Source organism: Arachis ipaensis, chromosome B8 (genome assembly GCF_059453495.1).
Source record: "Arachis ipaensis isolate K30076 ecotype BB chromosome B8, ASM5945349v1, whole genome shotgun sequence".
NCBI classification, from domain to species: Eukaryota; Viridiplantae; Streptophyta; class Magnoliopsida; order Fabales; family Fabaceae; genus Arachis; species Arachis ipaensis.
Genome location: NC_142443.1, coordinates 109,668,437 through 109,683,912, shown reverse-complemented (window position 1 = coordinate 109,683,912; position 15,476 = coordinate 109,668,437). Strand labels below are relative to the sequence as shown.

Here is a 15,476-nt window from a genome sequence, read left to right as displayed (position 1 = left end):
TACGGTTTTATTTTCCCAGACATCGATGCCCAGAGCCACTTTGGACTTCTAAATGTTTTGTTTTAAGGCGACTCTTAAGGAGTGCTTTCGATCGATAATCCTGGGTCTAGTTGGTCCAAGTTATCAGGTGATAAAATACCCCTCAGATCTAATTGCCTAAGTCTTTTCTTGAAACATAAACACCACAGGCACATAACTGGGCCCTAATCATTGGTACTCATATCCTTAGAACTTTTGATTTCCTTGATCTTTCAAGGCACTTCTCTTTTTTTTTTTAACTGCTTCAAGGAATTGACTTTTTGAAATCTCATAATACTTCTTCAAATTTCTGTTTTTGAAGGTTCTTCTTCTATTTTCTCAAGATTCAAATATTTCAAATTCATCAAATATAACCACCTCTTTTAAGCACCACTACTTTTGTTTGAATTTATTATTTCAGCCTTTTGATTAAGATATCCTCTATACAAAGTAGTTACTGGAGGAACAAGCATTCAAAATTCATGTCCTAAACTCTACCTGAAGTATTACACCCGAAGGTCCTAACCACTTAATCAGTCGATACTTATAGCATGGACACCTAGGTATCCATTGAGACCTAAACGGTTCTATGTTGAAGACATATGCAACAAACTCGTCAACTCCCTCAAAGAATTCAAGCTTTAACCCCCTCGTCCACTGTTATCGCTATCATACATCTACAAATGATGACTTGGAATCATTTTACAACAAATAACCTAGAATTCAACCAAAAACTCAACTTATTAAAATTTTTAGAAATTTCAGCAGAGTTACTTTTATAGTTAGAATCTTTCACCAAATTCAATTATCATTTTCTCACAAATTAAACATGTTTTTAAACAATTTTAACGAAAATCGGCAGAGCTTCTCCTAAATTCAGAGACATCCACCAAAAAAATATATTAATTTTCACAGAAGAAACATTTGCATTTATAAATTAGACAAACACGCATTCAGTAAAATATCAAATCCTAGCCGTTCTAGTGCGCAACCCCTTATTACTCCGCAATTTTTTAGCAAATAAGGATTTCGAGAAGGCGCCACTATACAACCTTCTCCTACTTCCATTCTAAAACTCTATCCTAGAAAAAGTAGGTCCAATATAAAATATAAACAACATAGCATGTTTAGAGATAGAAAATCAACCTGAGTATTTTGAACGAACAACCCAAGTATATATCAGCACGAACAACCCACGATTAAAGTTACACGACTTTAAAAAAAATTCTAAAATAGAAGTGAGTTTAGTGAAATATAAAAATTAATAATCAAAACTTAAAAATCTAACCTGAAAAGTTAATAAATAAAGTTAGTGAAATATAAAAAATTAATAACTTTAAAAGTCTATTTAATTTCATCAAATTTAAAGATGAATTTCTATATTTAAAAATTTATAATTGATCTTATATTTTAAACTAAAAACTAATTAAAAATATTCTATTATGTTATGATAGAGTATTACAAATAATATTATTCTTTTTTTTTTCTATTCACGTTATTCAACTAAAATATATTAAAACTTCTAACACTGTGAAATTTCTTGCTCTTTTGTAAAAGAAAAAATAACACGAAAAATATTAACTACTTATAATTTAATAAAAATATCTTAAATACAAATTTTCTAACACATACATAACAAATTAAAAGTAGATAAATTAATATTTAAGGTTTAACTACTCTAAACTAATTAGTGAATGACTTAGCTGGAGACAATGGTGGCGCGAAAGACTTTTTTGGCGGGGTGGTAACATTATGTACAGCGCAGTGGTGGCGGCAGTGACCAATCTGCATGGGTGTATTTAGTGTTTCAGTTGAAAAAATTGTAAATATAAAATAGGATAGAATAAAAAGAGGCATGAGGACAACCTACCTAGACGGAAGAATGGGACAACTCCGACAACAATAGCAATGGCAGTGACGAAATCGGCAACAAAACAACAAACTACACGTGCAAAGAGTATCTGCCCAGTCCACGCAGTCTTTAGAGGCTGTTGGTGGTGGTCGGTGCTGGTAGAGGGGGCTACCGAAGGTGGTTTAGGGGAGAGAGATATAGAGAGGGATTCATAATAGGAGGTTTAGAGAGAGAGTGAATTTCGAAATGAGGAGGAGGATTGTGTGAGGGCGGTAACACATTGCAGGCCACCAAAATGCTGTGTTATTTCCACTAATTGAGTGTACCGTCAAATTTATCTACTGATAAATTCGATACTATATTTTCGCACATTTTTCATTTTCCTTCCAACATTTACGATCAAATTTATCATCGGAAACGCAAATTCACCGTTAATTATTTAAACTGACAAATTTATTGATGTATCTGCCGGTAAATTTACTGGTGAATCTGAAGCTAACTTCTGACGAAAAAATCTGACGATATACAGCATTTTTTCTAGTAATAAATTAAGAATCAATTCATGGAAAGGGACGTGCAACATCACATTAGTTAGCGGAAAAGAATAATGCAAATTTTCCATTACAAGTTTGTTAAGACCGTTAGAGTGGTTAGTTAACAAGTGTGTATATATATATATATATACTCTCTTCTCTGTTGTTACTGTTACCTGCCTTCTCCATAGCTTATTACACTCTACATACCTTATAGTGATGAAAATTGAAAGAAGAACAGGTTGGAAAGGTAACTTTTCAAGGCAATGATTTAATGGTTAAATTAATGACACACATAAGGTTTGCGAGATAAGGAGTCCAACATGTTTGTTGACAAAACATATGCTTTTATATATAAGTTTTCGTTTATACTCTTTGTCATCATGTAATGACGAAGACAACTGAAAAAAGGAAGAAAGGCGTATACTCTTTGTCATTGACATAATACCATTATATGTGATGCAGACACATTAGTTACATTTAATCGTTTGCTATTTGATCGTGACATCTCCATCTCCATCATTTTAGAGCTATGATCAATGCTTTCTAGCCACGATGCATGCACATGCACACTTTTTATTAGAAATAGTACATTATTGTTGATTATATTTTCATATCAATTTTACGTAGGACACATAATTACGTATGTACCACACCATTTATTTTGTATGCTTTTTTTTTATCTTATTTATAGACTTATATATATGTAACTGTTGAAAATAATGATATTCTACAAAGAAAAAATATAGGTAATGTGAATAATGGATATATCGGATGTTTACTTCACTAGGTGTGCGGATGGTTATTCTAATATTAAGATTTAGGTGGATAATTTGGAGTGCAGTGTGTTTTACTTGAATTGGACCAATTTTAAAATCCGTTGTTCATGTTGTTCAAAAAAATTATTGGTTAACCCTTCTACAAAATGTTAGAATTTTATCGAAAGATTTTTTATTAGTTTAAAACAATCAATACGTAGAATGCTGTGATTGAGTGATAAATGGTGTTTCCCTTCCCATGCCTTTGAATCTACAAGTGTCAGTAATAATCTCATAAATCTAATAGAAATTCTTTTCCAGAAAAAATGATACCTTTTTCTTGTTCTCACTACTAGCTGATTTTAAATGTGTGATCAAAGAATAATATTTTTTGAATATTTTTGTTAAATTAATAAAATAAAATAAAAAATATTTTAAAAATATTTCTAATATTATATCTTTGTCATTTTTTGAAATCTCCTGATTTAAAATCGTGATTTATCGTATATCCCTCTATTCTGTTTATGCAGTAGATAAAAGAAACCAAAAAATAGACTTTTGAAATGAAATTTTATTAGAACCGTCCAAAATCATCTTTGGAAACCATATCTGATATCTCATCCCTAATTTGATTAAATAGGTGCGAATGATTTAAATATAATCCATGAATTGATTCCGCTGGGAAGGAATGAAGAGAATAATAAGAAGGCAAGGAGATAAGTCTGGACTCTGGATGCAATATGTGATCTTGCCACGTGTCATAGACAACTCAAGAACTTCAATTAAATGTATGATACACATGTTTACAAGTAATAATTTACCTCAAAACAAACACCAAATGTGCATTGTTTCTTCTATCTCCACAAGGAAACGAGGGAGCCAAAATCAATTAAAAAGAAAAACTTACACAAAAATGAAATTAACCACTTTAGGCGAAGTAAATATGACTAATCAAAATAATAGTAAAAGTCCGATTCACTTAAATAAAATTAACTAGTTGCAAGAAGAAGGAGCAAATCCTACCGTGTTAAGAGACAAGTCAAATTCCCAGAGATGGTTTTGTTGCATGATATTCCCAATAACATTAGCACCAGGACCCGTTGTTTCAACAATCCCTAAGCACTTAACTTGTGGAGCAGCATCAATGATGTAACTCTTCAATGGTGGCTCAAAGGTGACACCCCCTGAAAAATGGAACACCAACCTTGGCACCACACTCTCATCATAACCTTGAGAAGTATCAAAGCACAAGTCCAATGGCCCAAAATCCCCATCAGCCAATTTAACATTGGCCAAGGATTTGTTGAGTGCCTCAAAAACAGGACCATATGCTTGGTCAACTAATGTGGTCAACGTTGTACCTGAGTCAACTATGGCTCCTCCTTGTGAATTGAAATCCCAAACCTGAGGTGGGATTTTCAGCATTTGGTCCCCAATTGAGATTCCAATGACATTAACACCATACAATGGAGGAATCAAGAAGAGTTCTGTTCTCTTGATTTCGCTTAGTGTAGTGACATTGTGGTTACCAAAGAATAGGTGACTTGAGACATCTCTGTGGCTCAAATGGTCAACTAGGCAATATGAGAATTTGCCACCATATTGTAGTGTTGCTTTGTCAACAAATGATTCTTTAGAATAGCCTAGTCCTAATATTCCACTTGTGTCTTCATTGAAGGTTACACCATTCAGCATGGAGTTTGTGCATCCAATTGTCAGGTTTTCCAATTTCCCTTGCTTTCCACTTGTGAGGTCTACTGTGATCGTGTCCGTTCCGAAGAAACCCTTAGCAGATGAACCATCAACGTAGCTGTCAAGGATTGCACATGTTATTTTTGTCTTTTTTATTTTGTTAGTCAAAACTACATGATATAGTTGATTTAAGGGTCAAAATATCTATAGCTATGACCAATTTCACATATCTATTCCGGATTGTAACTTCTGACACAGTTAGTCACGTAGGACTTGAACTAAGATTTGGATTAAGCAACATAGCCTTTAATATCATGACATGATATGAGAGTTCCTATGACTTAAACATCTAGAGTTAAATCTTTATTGATCCAAAAAAAAATAATAATAATTTCAGCATAAAATGAATAAAAAAAAGGGAAAGCTTATGCATCACACAAACCCAAAAAATCCTATCGTATAAGAAGATGTATTAAAAATATAACTATTCATGTGTATCATGACACTTACTAGCTGAGCTAGATACTAGTTGCATTCTGTTTTTTAATTTCTGGGGTGAACTAGGTTAAGCAAATGACCAATTTAAATAATCTTTGTTCCAACATGGCGTTGGATGCACAAAAATGTTGGTCATGTGATACTCACCTACTAACATTAACTCTCATTTATAACCAATGGTTGAAAGCTGGAAAGAATGGTTGCTGGGTCACCAGCAGGATCAGAACAACTTTTTGGTGCTTGTGTGTGTGTGTGGGCAGGGGTAACTTTTTTGTTAATTAGACCCCACAAGGCATTTTTTCCTTCAATGACAAGCACACATTAGATCTTTGATTATGATATTGATGGCCATATACACCATAAGCAGGCTTATTATAAATACACTCACTCCTTTCTGAGCTTTAAATGCATTGACAGGATAAGAAAAAGTGACTGTTTCTTCATGTATCTTCAAGGGTGAAATCAAATAGCCTTTATTGCTTTTAATAAGTTGTGAATGTTAAATTTAATTGGATTGTGTTTTACAAAGTGAGAATTTAATAGATACCTGTTTAAACTAGTCATTAACCTCTCTTCAATCTAAGTTAGCTATAAACCAACCAAACTAAATGTGATGTGAAAAAAAAAATCTAGAACAAAATTCAATCCACCCTCTCTTATAAAAAGGGACATCTTCCAAATAGTAGTATTTTAGGCTAGCTTTTAAAATTGGAACTTGACTACTTATTATTGTTCTCAGAAAGAAAGGACATAGCTCCTTCCAAACCGTCTTAGTTGGCCAAACACGTTGCCCACAAAAAAAATTTATAAACTAAATTTGAGGTTGAAAAAGATATAGCCATTAATTTCTCCCATCTCTCTCTCTCTCTCTGTGTATATATATATATATATATATATATATATATATGCTCTGTTTTTTTTTTTTTCACCCAATTCATTGCCGGAACAAAGAAATTTAAAAGGGAAAAAAAAGTGGAACAGACTTAATTAGCTTTGCTTCAATTATAATGCTTCTTGCAAAATGCAAACTCACTCTCTTATCTGAAAGGAGAAAAAAAAAAACACCCACTCCGCATGTATAATACTGCCAATGCTCCCTTCTTTCACAACAACCCATTAATTCAATTTGGCTAAAAATTAAATGAAACCAAAATTTTAAAAATTAAAACACAAGAAACAAGACAAAAGACAAAGAACATAAACAAGCAAAATAAAAAAAGAAAAAAAATTAAAGAAGAACAGAACTTAGTTACCAACCTGATATCATATAGGCATGGATCAGAAGGCCTAGGACAGTAAGTTAGAGAAAACAAATCGCTGAGATCAAATTTGCACTTGAGGGATGAACATGTAACTGTCTCAAAAGATTTCGAATGCTGCGGACAAAATACACCATCTACACATTGTTTATTATTAGTATTCTTGGGCCTTCTTATTCTTCTCCTCCTTCTTTTTGTTCTCCTTGATGACCTCGTCCTCGACCTCGGCCTTGTTCGACGGTGACGCTTCTTATGCGCACCAAGAACGCTAGGTGGCTTCTTATCCAAGCAGTTAAACCATGTTAACTCGTTTCCGGTGTCAGCAACCACCCAGAACTTCTGGCCGGGGGTGCCGACTTCGACCTGGACGAAGTACTCGCCTAGGCCATTGTCTCTGCCCGACTGCATTGGCATTTCGAACGTTTCATAGTTCTGTCTTCTGTTATTCAAGTTTTGTTTCTTCTTGTTGGTGGATATGCTCCATCTTTCGTTCATCCTCTGGCGCCTTACGGTGTCTCGCTGGATGAATCCTTTTATGGATTCCAGCTGATCCAAGGCGCCATTGTTGTCGCTGTTTCTGTTTCGGAAGAAGCGGGAATCGTGCCTGTGCACGAGTTCTATTCTCATCATCTTACCATCATCGATGTTATTTTGTTGGTAACCGCCACCATGAGCAATGTTGAAGGAGGTTATTGTTATTATTATGATGATGATGAGGATTGCGGCGGTTCCACTTCTCCATTGCATCCTCATCCTCATCTGCATATATGTATGTATGTATAGGTATAAAGAAATTTGTACAAAATGTGTTGAAGTGAAAATAGGTTTAGGGGAAATAATAGAGGGGGTTTTGGTGATGGTTTGATTGAGAGAGAGAGTAATGATGAGGAGCTAGAAGAATATTGAAGAGGGTGCTTGAGCTGGTTTTGTTGAAGATGGGTCCATTTTGGTAGGAAAAAAAAGGAAAGAGAGGGAAGAGAATGGAGAAAGGAAAAGATACAGAAGCAGTAAGAGAAGAAGATATTGAGAGGTACAGATACAAAAAGGGCAGGGCCCTTCTTTTGTTTTCGCCTTTCAGAGTTAGGACTTCGGATTCTTCCTCTTTCCTCTATATATATATATACAACTTTTAACAAAAATTAACATTTTTTTTATTCATATCCGTTTAAATTTATGTGGCATTATACCAAAAGTTAAAACGTATGCTTATATTTTTTTTATTATCAATAAACATAATAAAATAGATAAATAAACATGGATTATCAAAAAAAATTGTTAAATATGTTATTTTCTGTGTTTCTGTTAAAATCAAATGTGACAAAAATGTAAGTTGCAAAAACCGCATCCATTAATAAACCGGTAAAATTACTGATTTAATAATGTATTGATTTGACTGAAATTCAACAAAATTTAAAAATTTAATTAAATATTAAATAAAATTATTAAAAAATTTATATATAATTTTAAATATATAAATTTAATAAATCATTTTTTTTTTACTTTTCTTCTTTTGTATTTGTTAAAATATTTTCAACTCATTTAATATTTATTTTGTAATTAAAAGAGAGACAAGCAATATTTAACATTACGCCATTCAATTTTGCTAGTCTATCATTATTGGTTTTCTTAGTATTTCTCTACTTTATATAAACATAAAGAGAGATAAGAAACATAGAGAAAATAAAGAAGCATATAAATGGTTTGGTTTGGGATCGGAGTTAATTAGTGGTGCTTACGAATTTGATTTTGGTGGTGCCATCAAATAATTGTGGAAGCGGCGTTTCAGTGCGGTGGACGAGAAGCTTCAAGAGTTCGACGACATTTTTAGGATTGCAGGGCTGCGGTGGAGACGCGACACCAGAAAATACAGAGAGAGAGAGAGTTCGACAATGACAACGAAGCGGGGTTGCGGAGGCTGCGGTAGCTGCATGGCTGTGGTGGATCCTGTGGGGGCTGCGGTAGTTGTGGGTTATTTGCTCTTTCAATTTCAAACTTTCACTTCAGTTTTAGAGAGGAGAGGAATAGGAATGAGAGTGTGGGATTGGGTTGCGTTGGAATTTAGGATTTTCTTTTTTTTTTAAGGTGAGAACGGAGTCATTTTGGGCCAATGACTAATAGCTTAAATGGCATAGTCTCTCCATACTCAATTAAGAAGTTACGGGGTTCGAGTTTCCTATCTTTGGTAAAAAAAAAAAACGGAGTCATTTTGGAGAAGTTTATGAAATCAAAAATCTTTTAAAAAGATCAACCGATTTTATTGGTTTATTGGTTAATTATCGGTTTGTAACTATATTTTTGTCAAATAGTTTATGAGACTAACCGAATTAATTTGGTGATCGATTCTAATTAATCCAGTTGAATTGATCAATTTGATTGGATTTTTAGAATTATACAAAAATAAGCTTATTTATGAAAATATGTTTAATAAAAAAAAGGATAAACTATAAAAATGATACCCAAAATTTATATTGCTAACAAAGATAATCTTTGAATAATTTAAAAACGTAATAATTAATAAATATTATATTTTTTATAAGTGACAGAAAAAAATTTTATATTTAACAAACAACTTATACATTTGATATGAATTTGTGATAATATTTAAATAACTATTTAACAAAAAATCAAAGCAAAATTCGATCTTTAGAACTTTTTTATTTTTAGACAAATTTAGTCATCTGCAACAAATTTTTTTAAAAGATTTGTTTAGGATAAAATTACCAAAATTTAAAAATAAAATATTTATTTTTCTAATAATCATTGAAAGAAATCACAACAAAATTTAATTTTTAAATTTATTTTTAAGATATATATTTAATATTTAGTTAATTTTTGTTACTTTTTAAAATTTTTTAAAAACTTATTTGCCTTTGTATCTTTTAAAATTATTTTTATTAAGGATATAAATGTTCAAATATTATTTTAATAATTTATCATGAAATAAACCATTTTTTTAAAAAAGCATCTTTGCTTAGGTGAGAATAATTACTAGTATTATTTATTATATATCATTAACATAAACATGACCTCAATTGTTTAGGTATGAATATCTTATTTCGAATTAATAATTCTATTTTATTTTTCCCAAACTTGTCTTGATTCGCTTGTATAGTTGTTACTTGTTACACAGTTATTTGCTCTATGCTACATTATTGTCTTATTGGATGCTTGTTTTGAAGACCACCCCCTACCCTAGATATTTTATTTTTATGTGGGGATTTTCTTTTCACACTAGCTTTTTTAAGTTGTCCTTTATCTGTCGTGATTCTCTCTTACCTGTATCATTGGATTTAGATGAAATGATTTAATTCATTATGTATGTTAATCACTCCAGCCGGATAATTTTATAAAAAAAAAAAAAGCAATATAATTTAAAATTATTTTATTTTATATTTTTTACTATTATTTATATTTTTAATTTTTAATTATCACTGAAATAATTAAATAATAATATTAAATATAATAAATATATAACTATAAACATTATATACATAAAATTATAAATATTAAATTAAATAAAATAATTTTGGTTATTATTTTTCTGATATAACTATAAACATTATTATTTTTATGTAGCCAAAAATTTTATATAAGAAAGAAGAAATCAATTAATTATTTTTTATCTTTTTTTTTCTCAAAAATATAGTCAACTCTCAGTATTTTTTGTGGTTTTTAAAATAGTCTAAAAACACATCACACCTATAAAAAAAATATTCACAAATAATAAACAAATGTTTAATAGTTTTAATATTCATTCTTTCTGCATATAACACACATTACACATTATCTCTATGGTTAATAATATTCAATTTACTCAATCAATCTTTACTCTTTAGTATTGACGTGGCCTACTAGAATAAATTAGACAAATAATTCGATCCGAATCGACACTAATTCTTTTCATATTTCATTTATGATTCTGTATCTGATTATCTGTCAATATCTATTCTTGTAAAATAAATTTACACAAAAGAATTAGTAAAATAAACACTCTTATTAAATTTTTACGCCATCTTATATGTGTTTTTGCTATCCTTATAATAAATTACAAAACATCAAATTTTGATTTCTGTAAATCTCATATTATTGATATTGTTGTTAAGTTGAAATTTTATTTAATTTTAAAAAAAATAAATAGCAAATTACTTCAACCGAATGCTTGGGAAATGAAACAAAATTCAAATGTTAATAAATACTTCTCATTACCTAATACTTAATTTGAAATGATTTTGTTAGTATTCGTCTAAAAATATTTGTTCTAAAAAAGTTATAGAAAAAATAAAAAAATTGAAGTTCTAACAATAATAAATGTATGAGAGAGAGAGAGAGAGAGAGAGATTTATAAATGAAGGTTTAGGTATGGAGAAAATATAAAAACAGCAAGGACCAAAGAAAATATACAGCAAAGCTTGACTTGCAAAAAAAAATAAAAAATGTGCCAGTTGGCTGAAAGTGAATGGTTGACGAATGACATACGCGTTAATCAGTGAATATGAAATAGTTTGCCTTGACATTTTCTTCGAGGGAAGAAAACTTATGTTAATAAATTTAAAAACGTAGCAAATGTATTCCATTCCATATTATCGTAATTCTTATTTTAATAATGTTATTTTTTTCTAACTTTATGTAAATAGATACTAAAAAATATTATGTATGAAATGATATTATTAAAAAAAAATAGGAATGTTAATATTATTATCCGAAACTTCATCCAATTTTAATCTTAATTTTTGAGTAGATTAAGATTTGTTGATGATCACTTTTATTGCAGGTTTACAGGAAATTGTATGTGTCTACCAAGGAAGTCTAAGCTTTATTTGTACATTAATATTAGAATAAATTATCAAATTAATTTTTAAAAGATTATTATTTTTTAAATTAATTTTTAAAAAATTATTTTAATTAAATTTATTTTTTAAAAATTTTAAATTAATCATATCAATCATTTTATTATTTTTATGATTAATAATGTTATAATTTGTTTACTTGTTAATATCAATGAATAAGTAATTTTTAGAAACTAATTTAACTATTTACTCGTTAATATTATGAAGTATATCTCAATATATATATATATACATTGTTATTATCAATGTATAGTGTGTTATACTAATATTTTTGCGCGGAAAGTGGGAACACTAATAAACTAAAGCAAAGAAGAAAATATCAAACAAATTGTTTTGGGCTAGCTTTCATATTATTGTAGCTGTTATATATCTTGGCAAGGTCGCAATACTAAATTAAGATCGGTCAAATTTATTGTATATTATTAATTTTGTAATTAAAATATATTACATGATATTTTTTATTATAATTAAAATTAAACTTTTTTAAATTAATTTTTTTTATATTTTTTATATTTTTTATTATTTTATCTCTTCTATATATCATTATCAATGATTAATTATAAATTTGACAATCAAATATGTAATATAATAATTTTTAATTACATTTAAATTAAATTAAAATTAAAATATAACTATATTATATATTATATATTATATATTACTAATTAATTTAATAACTAAAATATATTAAAATTAAAAAAATATTTTTTTCTAAAATTAATAAATTTTCTTCTTACATTCTTTTATCTACGTCTCTCTTTTTTCTATTTTTCTCTATCATTCTCACTCTATATATAATTTATAATTTATATTAGTAATTTGACAAATAAAAATATGTCACTAGATATTTTTCATTACAATTAAAATAAAATTCTCTCTTTCAAAATTAACAAACTCCTTTTTTATTTTTCTTTTTTATCTTTCTCTCTCTTTTCTCTTATTTTCTATTTTCTCAATCTTTCTGTTTTACAAAAAATAAAATTAACAACATAATATAATTCAAATAAAAGATATTATCATTATATGCATATTTTTTTGTTTAGCTTTAACATTTTACTGCATCTTTCTAATTTATATTTTTACTTCTCTTCCTTCTTTAAATATTTATTACATATAATTTAGAGAGAATACTAATGTTGTAGTTAAAAGTTAGAATTAAGATTCAATTATTTAAAAAAAATAATTTTGAGTTAATTTTATAACTATTAATATAATTTTTTTAATACTAATATCTAATTATATTTTTATAAACATAAAAAAGTATTATTTTTAAATAGTAAGCATAAAAATTAATTATTTCTATTTGTATAATAGATTGAACACCTAGTCAAATGTAAAATTCTTTTAAATTTTAGATAACGAATGTTAAAATTAATTATTAGTAAAAAAATTAAACCTTTTCACATCAAAATAATAACTAAAAATCTTATTATTTAATTTTTTTTATCTACGAAAACTTTAGTTTTTAATTTTTAGCCGACAACACCTTTGTCTCCTACGATTTTTTTTAAAAGTAATTTAATTTTATAAATTTTTTGTACTATAATCTATAATTTCAAGATAAAATTGATGTAATTTTAAAAGATATATATATTCTCGTAATATTATTAAAGATAAAATACTAATATTTGAATAATTGCAGCTCAAAATGACTTCATCACTTTAATAATCTTGCTCTTATATAATCAAGAACTTGGCAATATTTTTATTATGGAATGTTCATTTTACACGTATTTTTCTTCCTTCTAATTCTTTGCTGATCGAGATCGTTAGTTAGTTTAAAAATGCACTAACGAGAAATAATAAAAAATGGGTTTAAAATTTATTAGAAAATGACACTTTTTTAAAAATGTTTAGATAACACGTTTATTCTCTTCATTTATAAAATTTACAATATTCTCTCCTAAGTCTATTTTTCATTTTACAAAAATACTCTTATTTGATAGTAATTAAATATATAGAATTTTTTCAAATAAATTAGTTAAATTTTATATTTTTGCACTCTATTATTTATTTTGTTGTCACTGCAAACATGATAAATAGTCCGGCCATTACAAATCCAATATCATAAATCGGCTTTATCATTCATAATTTGGCATTATTCACATCATTACTCAGAAAATCAGCGTTACAGTCATTAAATCGGCATTACAGTTACTAATCGGCAATCAATGTCATTTATTGAAAAGTGATGTTACAAATCAGCTTAATGGACTGCTTCACAAATATGAAACGTCCAACTTGACATTTATCCTTATTATTGCTCTTTAATACAGACAATAAAACAGGAACATAACCGATTTATACATCATCACCTATAAAAAGGTATGATCTTCTATTCTAAGGGGACATTGAATTCTCAATACTAACTTAAGCTTCGGAGTGCCTTTGCAGGTACACTCCCCCCTGTTTCTTGCTCAAAGCTCTACGCGATTGGACACCCTCTCGGAGTGAAGCTCGGATTATCACAAGACTTAAAGGTCGGCACCGAAGGCAATAGCTCGGCGTCGGCTCCCAGAGACTGAGCTCTCCCTCCAAGTATCCATACAAGAACAATTGGCGCCCACCGTGGGGCCGAAAATATAAACCTCTCCATATATCATCGGCCTCGAGGTTCCCGTTTGAAGTCATGGCTGAACAACCTCCACCCACGCCATCCGAATTGCTCCGGATGGTGACCGAGTTGCGGCAAGCCGTGGCCGAGGAGAACCAAAGAATGGAAAATCAAATTGCCAACTTGAATAACACTAGAACTGAAAACAATGACCGACAAGAACGGACAGAAGAAGCTGAGCAGCAGTCAGGGCCAACACATGTCTCAGACACTGCTCGATAGGAAGAGGAGCAACCCGAGCATAATGAGGAAGCTCGGCAAGACAACGAGAATGACGATCAGGAAAGCTCCCCTGGACCATTCACGGCCGAAGTGATGAACTTCATGCTACCCCGGAGTTTACTCTGCCGACCACCCTAACTCCCTATGATGGGTTAGGTGATCCGAAGAAATACATCAAGAAGTTCACCTCCATAATGATAGTAAACGGTGCATCTGATAAAGTTTTATGTCGTTGCTTTCCATCTTACTTAGACGGTCCTGCACTTGATTGGTTTTGTTTTTTGCCTGCAGGTTCTATTTCTCGATTTCGAGACATATCAAAACCCTTTGAGGAGCACTTTGCTGGATCGGCCATCTACTTACATGACTCCGATTATCTGAACACAATCAAGCAAGGCCAGCACGAAAGCCTCAAGGACTACATGACGCGCTTCACAAAGATAGCCCTAAGTATACCCGACCTCCACCCCGAGGTGGAGCTACACGCCATAAAAAGCGGATTGCGACCAGGAAAGTTCCAGGAAACTATTGCTGTGGCCAAATCTAAGACTATGGCCGAGTTCCGCAAAAAGGCGAAAGGTCAGATCGACATCGAGGAACTCCGGCAAGCTCGGAAAACAAAAAAGCCTCATTACAGAGACGACGACAGAACTCGAGACAACAAGAAGAATTTCAAACCAATTCAACGATATGAGACCTACACCAAATTCAACACCAAGCGCGATGATATCATCAAGGAGATCTTGAATTCGAAATTAATCAAGCCACCAAGAAAAGCTGGCAATTACCCAGATTTAAAAGGCACTAACCGATCAAAATACTACTCCTTCCACCAGAAGCATGGACACAATACCGACGACTGCATCATCGCCAAAGACCTACTAGAACGACTAGCTCGGCAGGGTCACCTAGACAAATACATCAGCGGCCACATGCAGCGGTGAACACCTCCTTCCGGAGACCAAAGCTCGGTTACACAACATGGCCAAGATAGAGACCGACCGAACAATAGCCATCCTGACCTACCAACACGTACAATTAACTGTATTTTCGGAGGTTTTGCAGGTGGCGGAGCCACAAGCTCGGCAAGAAAAAGATCTTACCGAGCTATACTTTCCATCAACGCCGATCAAAGTCAACAACAGCCGTTGCCGACATCTCCACAGATAACATTCCAGATAGC

The 15,476-nt window shown here is 30.8% G+C and overlaps 1 protein-coding gene and 1 pseudogene across 2 annotated transcripts; one reads left to right on the top strand and one right to left on the bottom strand.

Moving 5' to 3' along the window:
- Positions 1-3,891: 3,891 nt before the first annotated feature.
- Positions 3,892-8,659, bottom strand: NANA (Eukaryotic aspartyl protease family protein). Of its 2 annotated transcripts, XM_088497625.1 has the most exons (3): positions 8,347-8,659; positions 6,609-7,369; positions 3,892-4,971 (listed from the first exon to the last, which is right to left on the bottom strand). In XM_088497625.1, the coding sequence occupies exons 2-3, from the start codon at positions 7,367-7,369 to the stop codon at positions 4,155-4,157; spliced, it is 1,578 nt and encodes a 525-aa protein (XP_088353751.1). In that variant the 5' UTR covers positions 8,347-8,659; the 3' UTR covers positions 3,892-4,154. The 2 variants fall into 2 exon arrangements, with proteins under 2 accessions (XP_088353751.1, XP_016171162.1); XM_016315676.3 differs by lacking the exon at positions 8,347-8,659 and having other exon boundaries at positions 6,609-7,941.
- Positions 8,660-14,086: 5,427 nt separating this feature from the next.
- Positions 14,087-15,237, top strand: LOC148549220 (uncharacterized; annotated as a pseudogene).
- Positions 15,238-15,476: the final 239 nt, after the last annotated feature.

Excerpts from the sequence above, each read along its gene's own strand:
- NANA (XM_016315676.3), bottom strand. The coding sequence starts at position 7,375 with ATGCAGATGAGGATGAGGATGCAATGGAGAAGTGGAACCGCCGCAATC. Across the intron at positions 4,972-6,608 it reads CCATGCCTATATGATATCAG|CTACGTTGATGGTTCATCTG; the intron begins GTTGGTAACTAA and ends AATCCTTGACAG.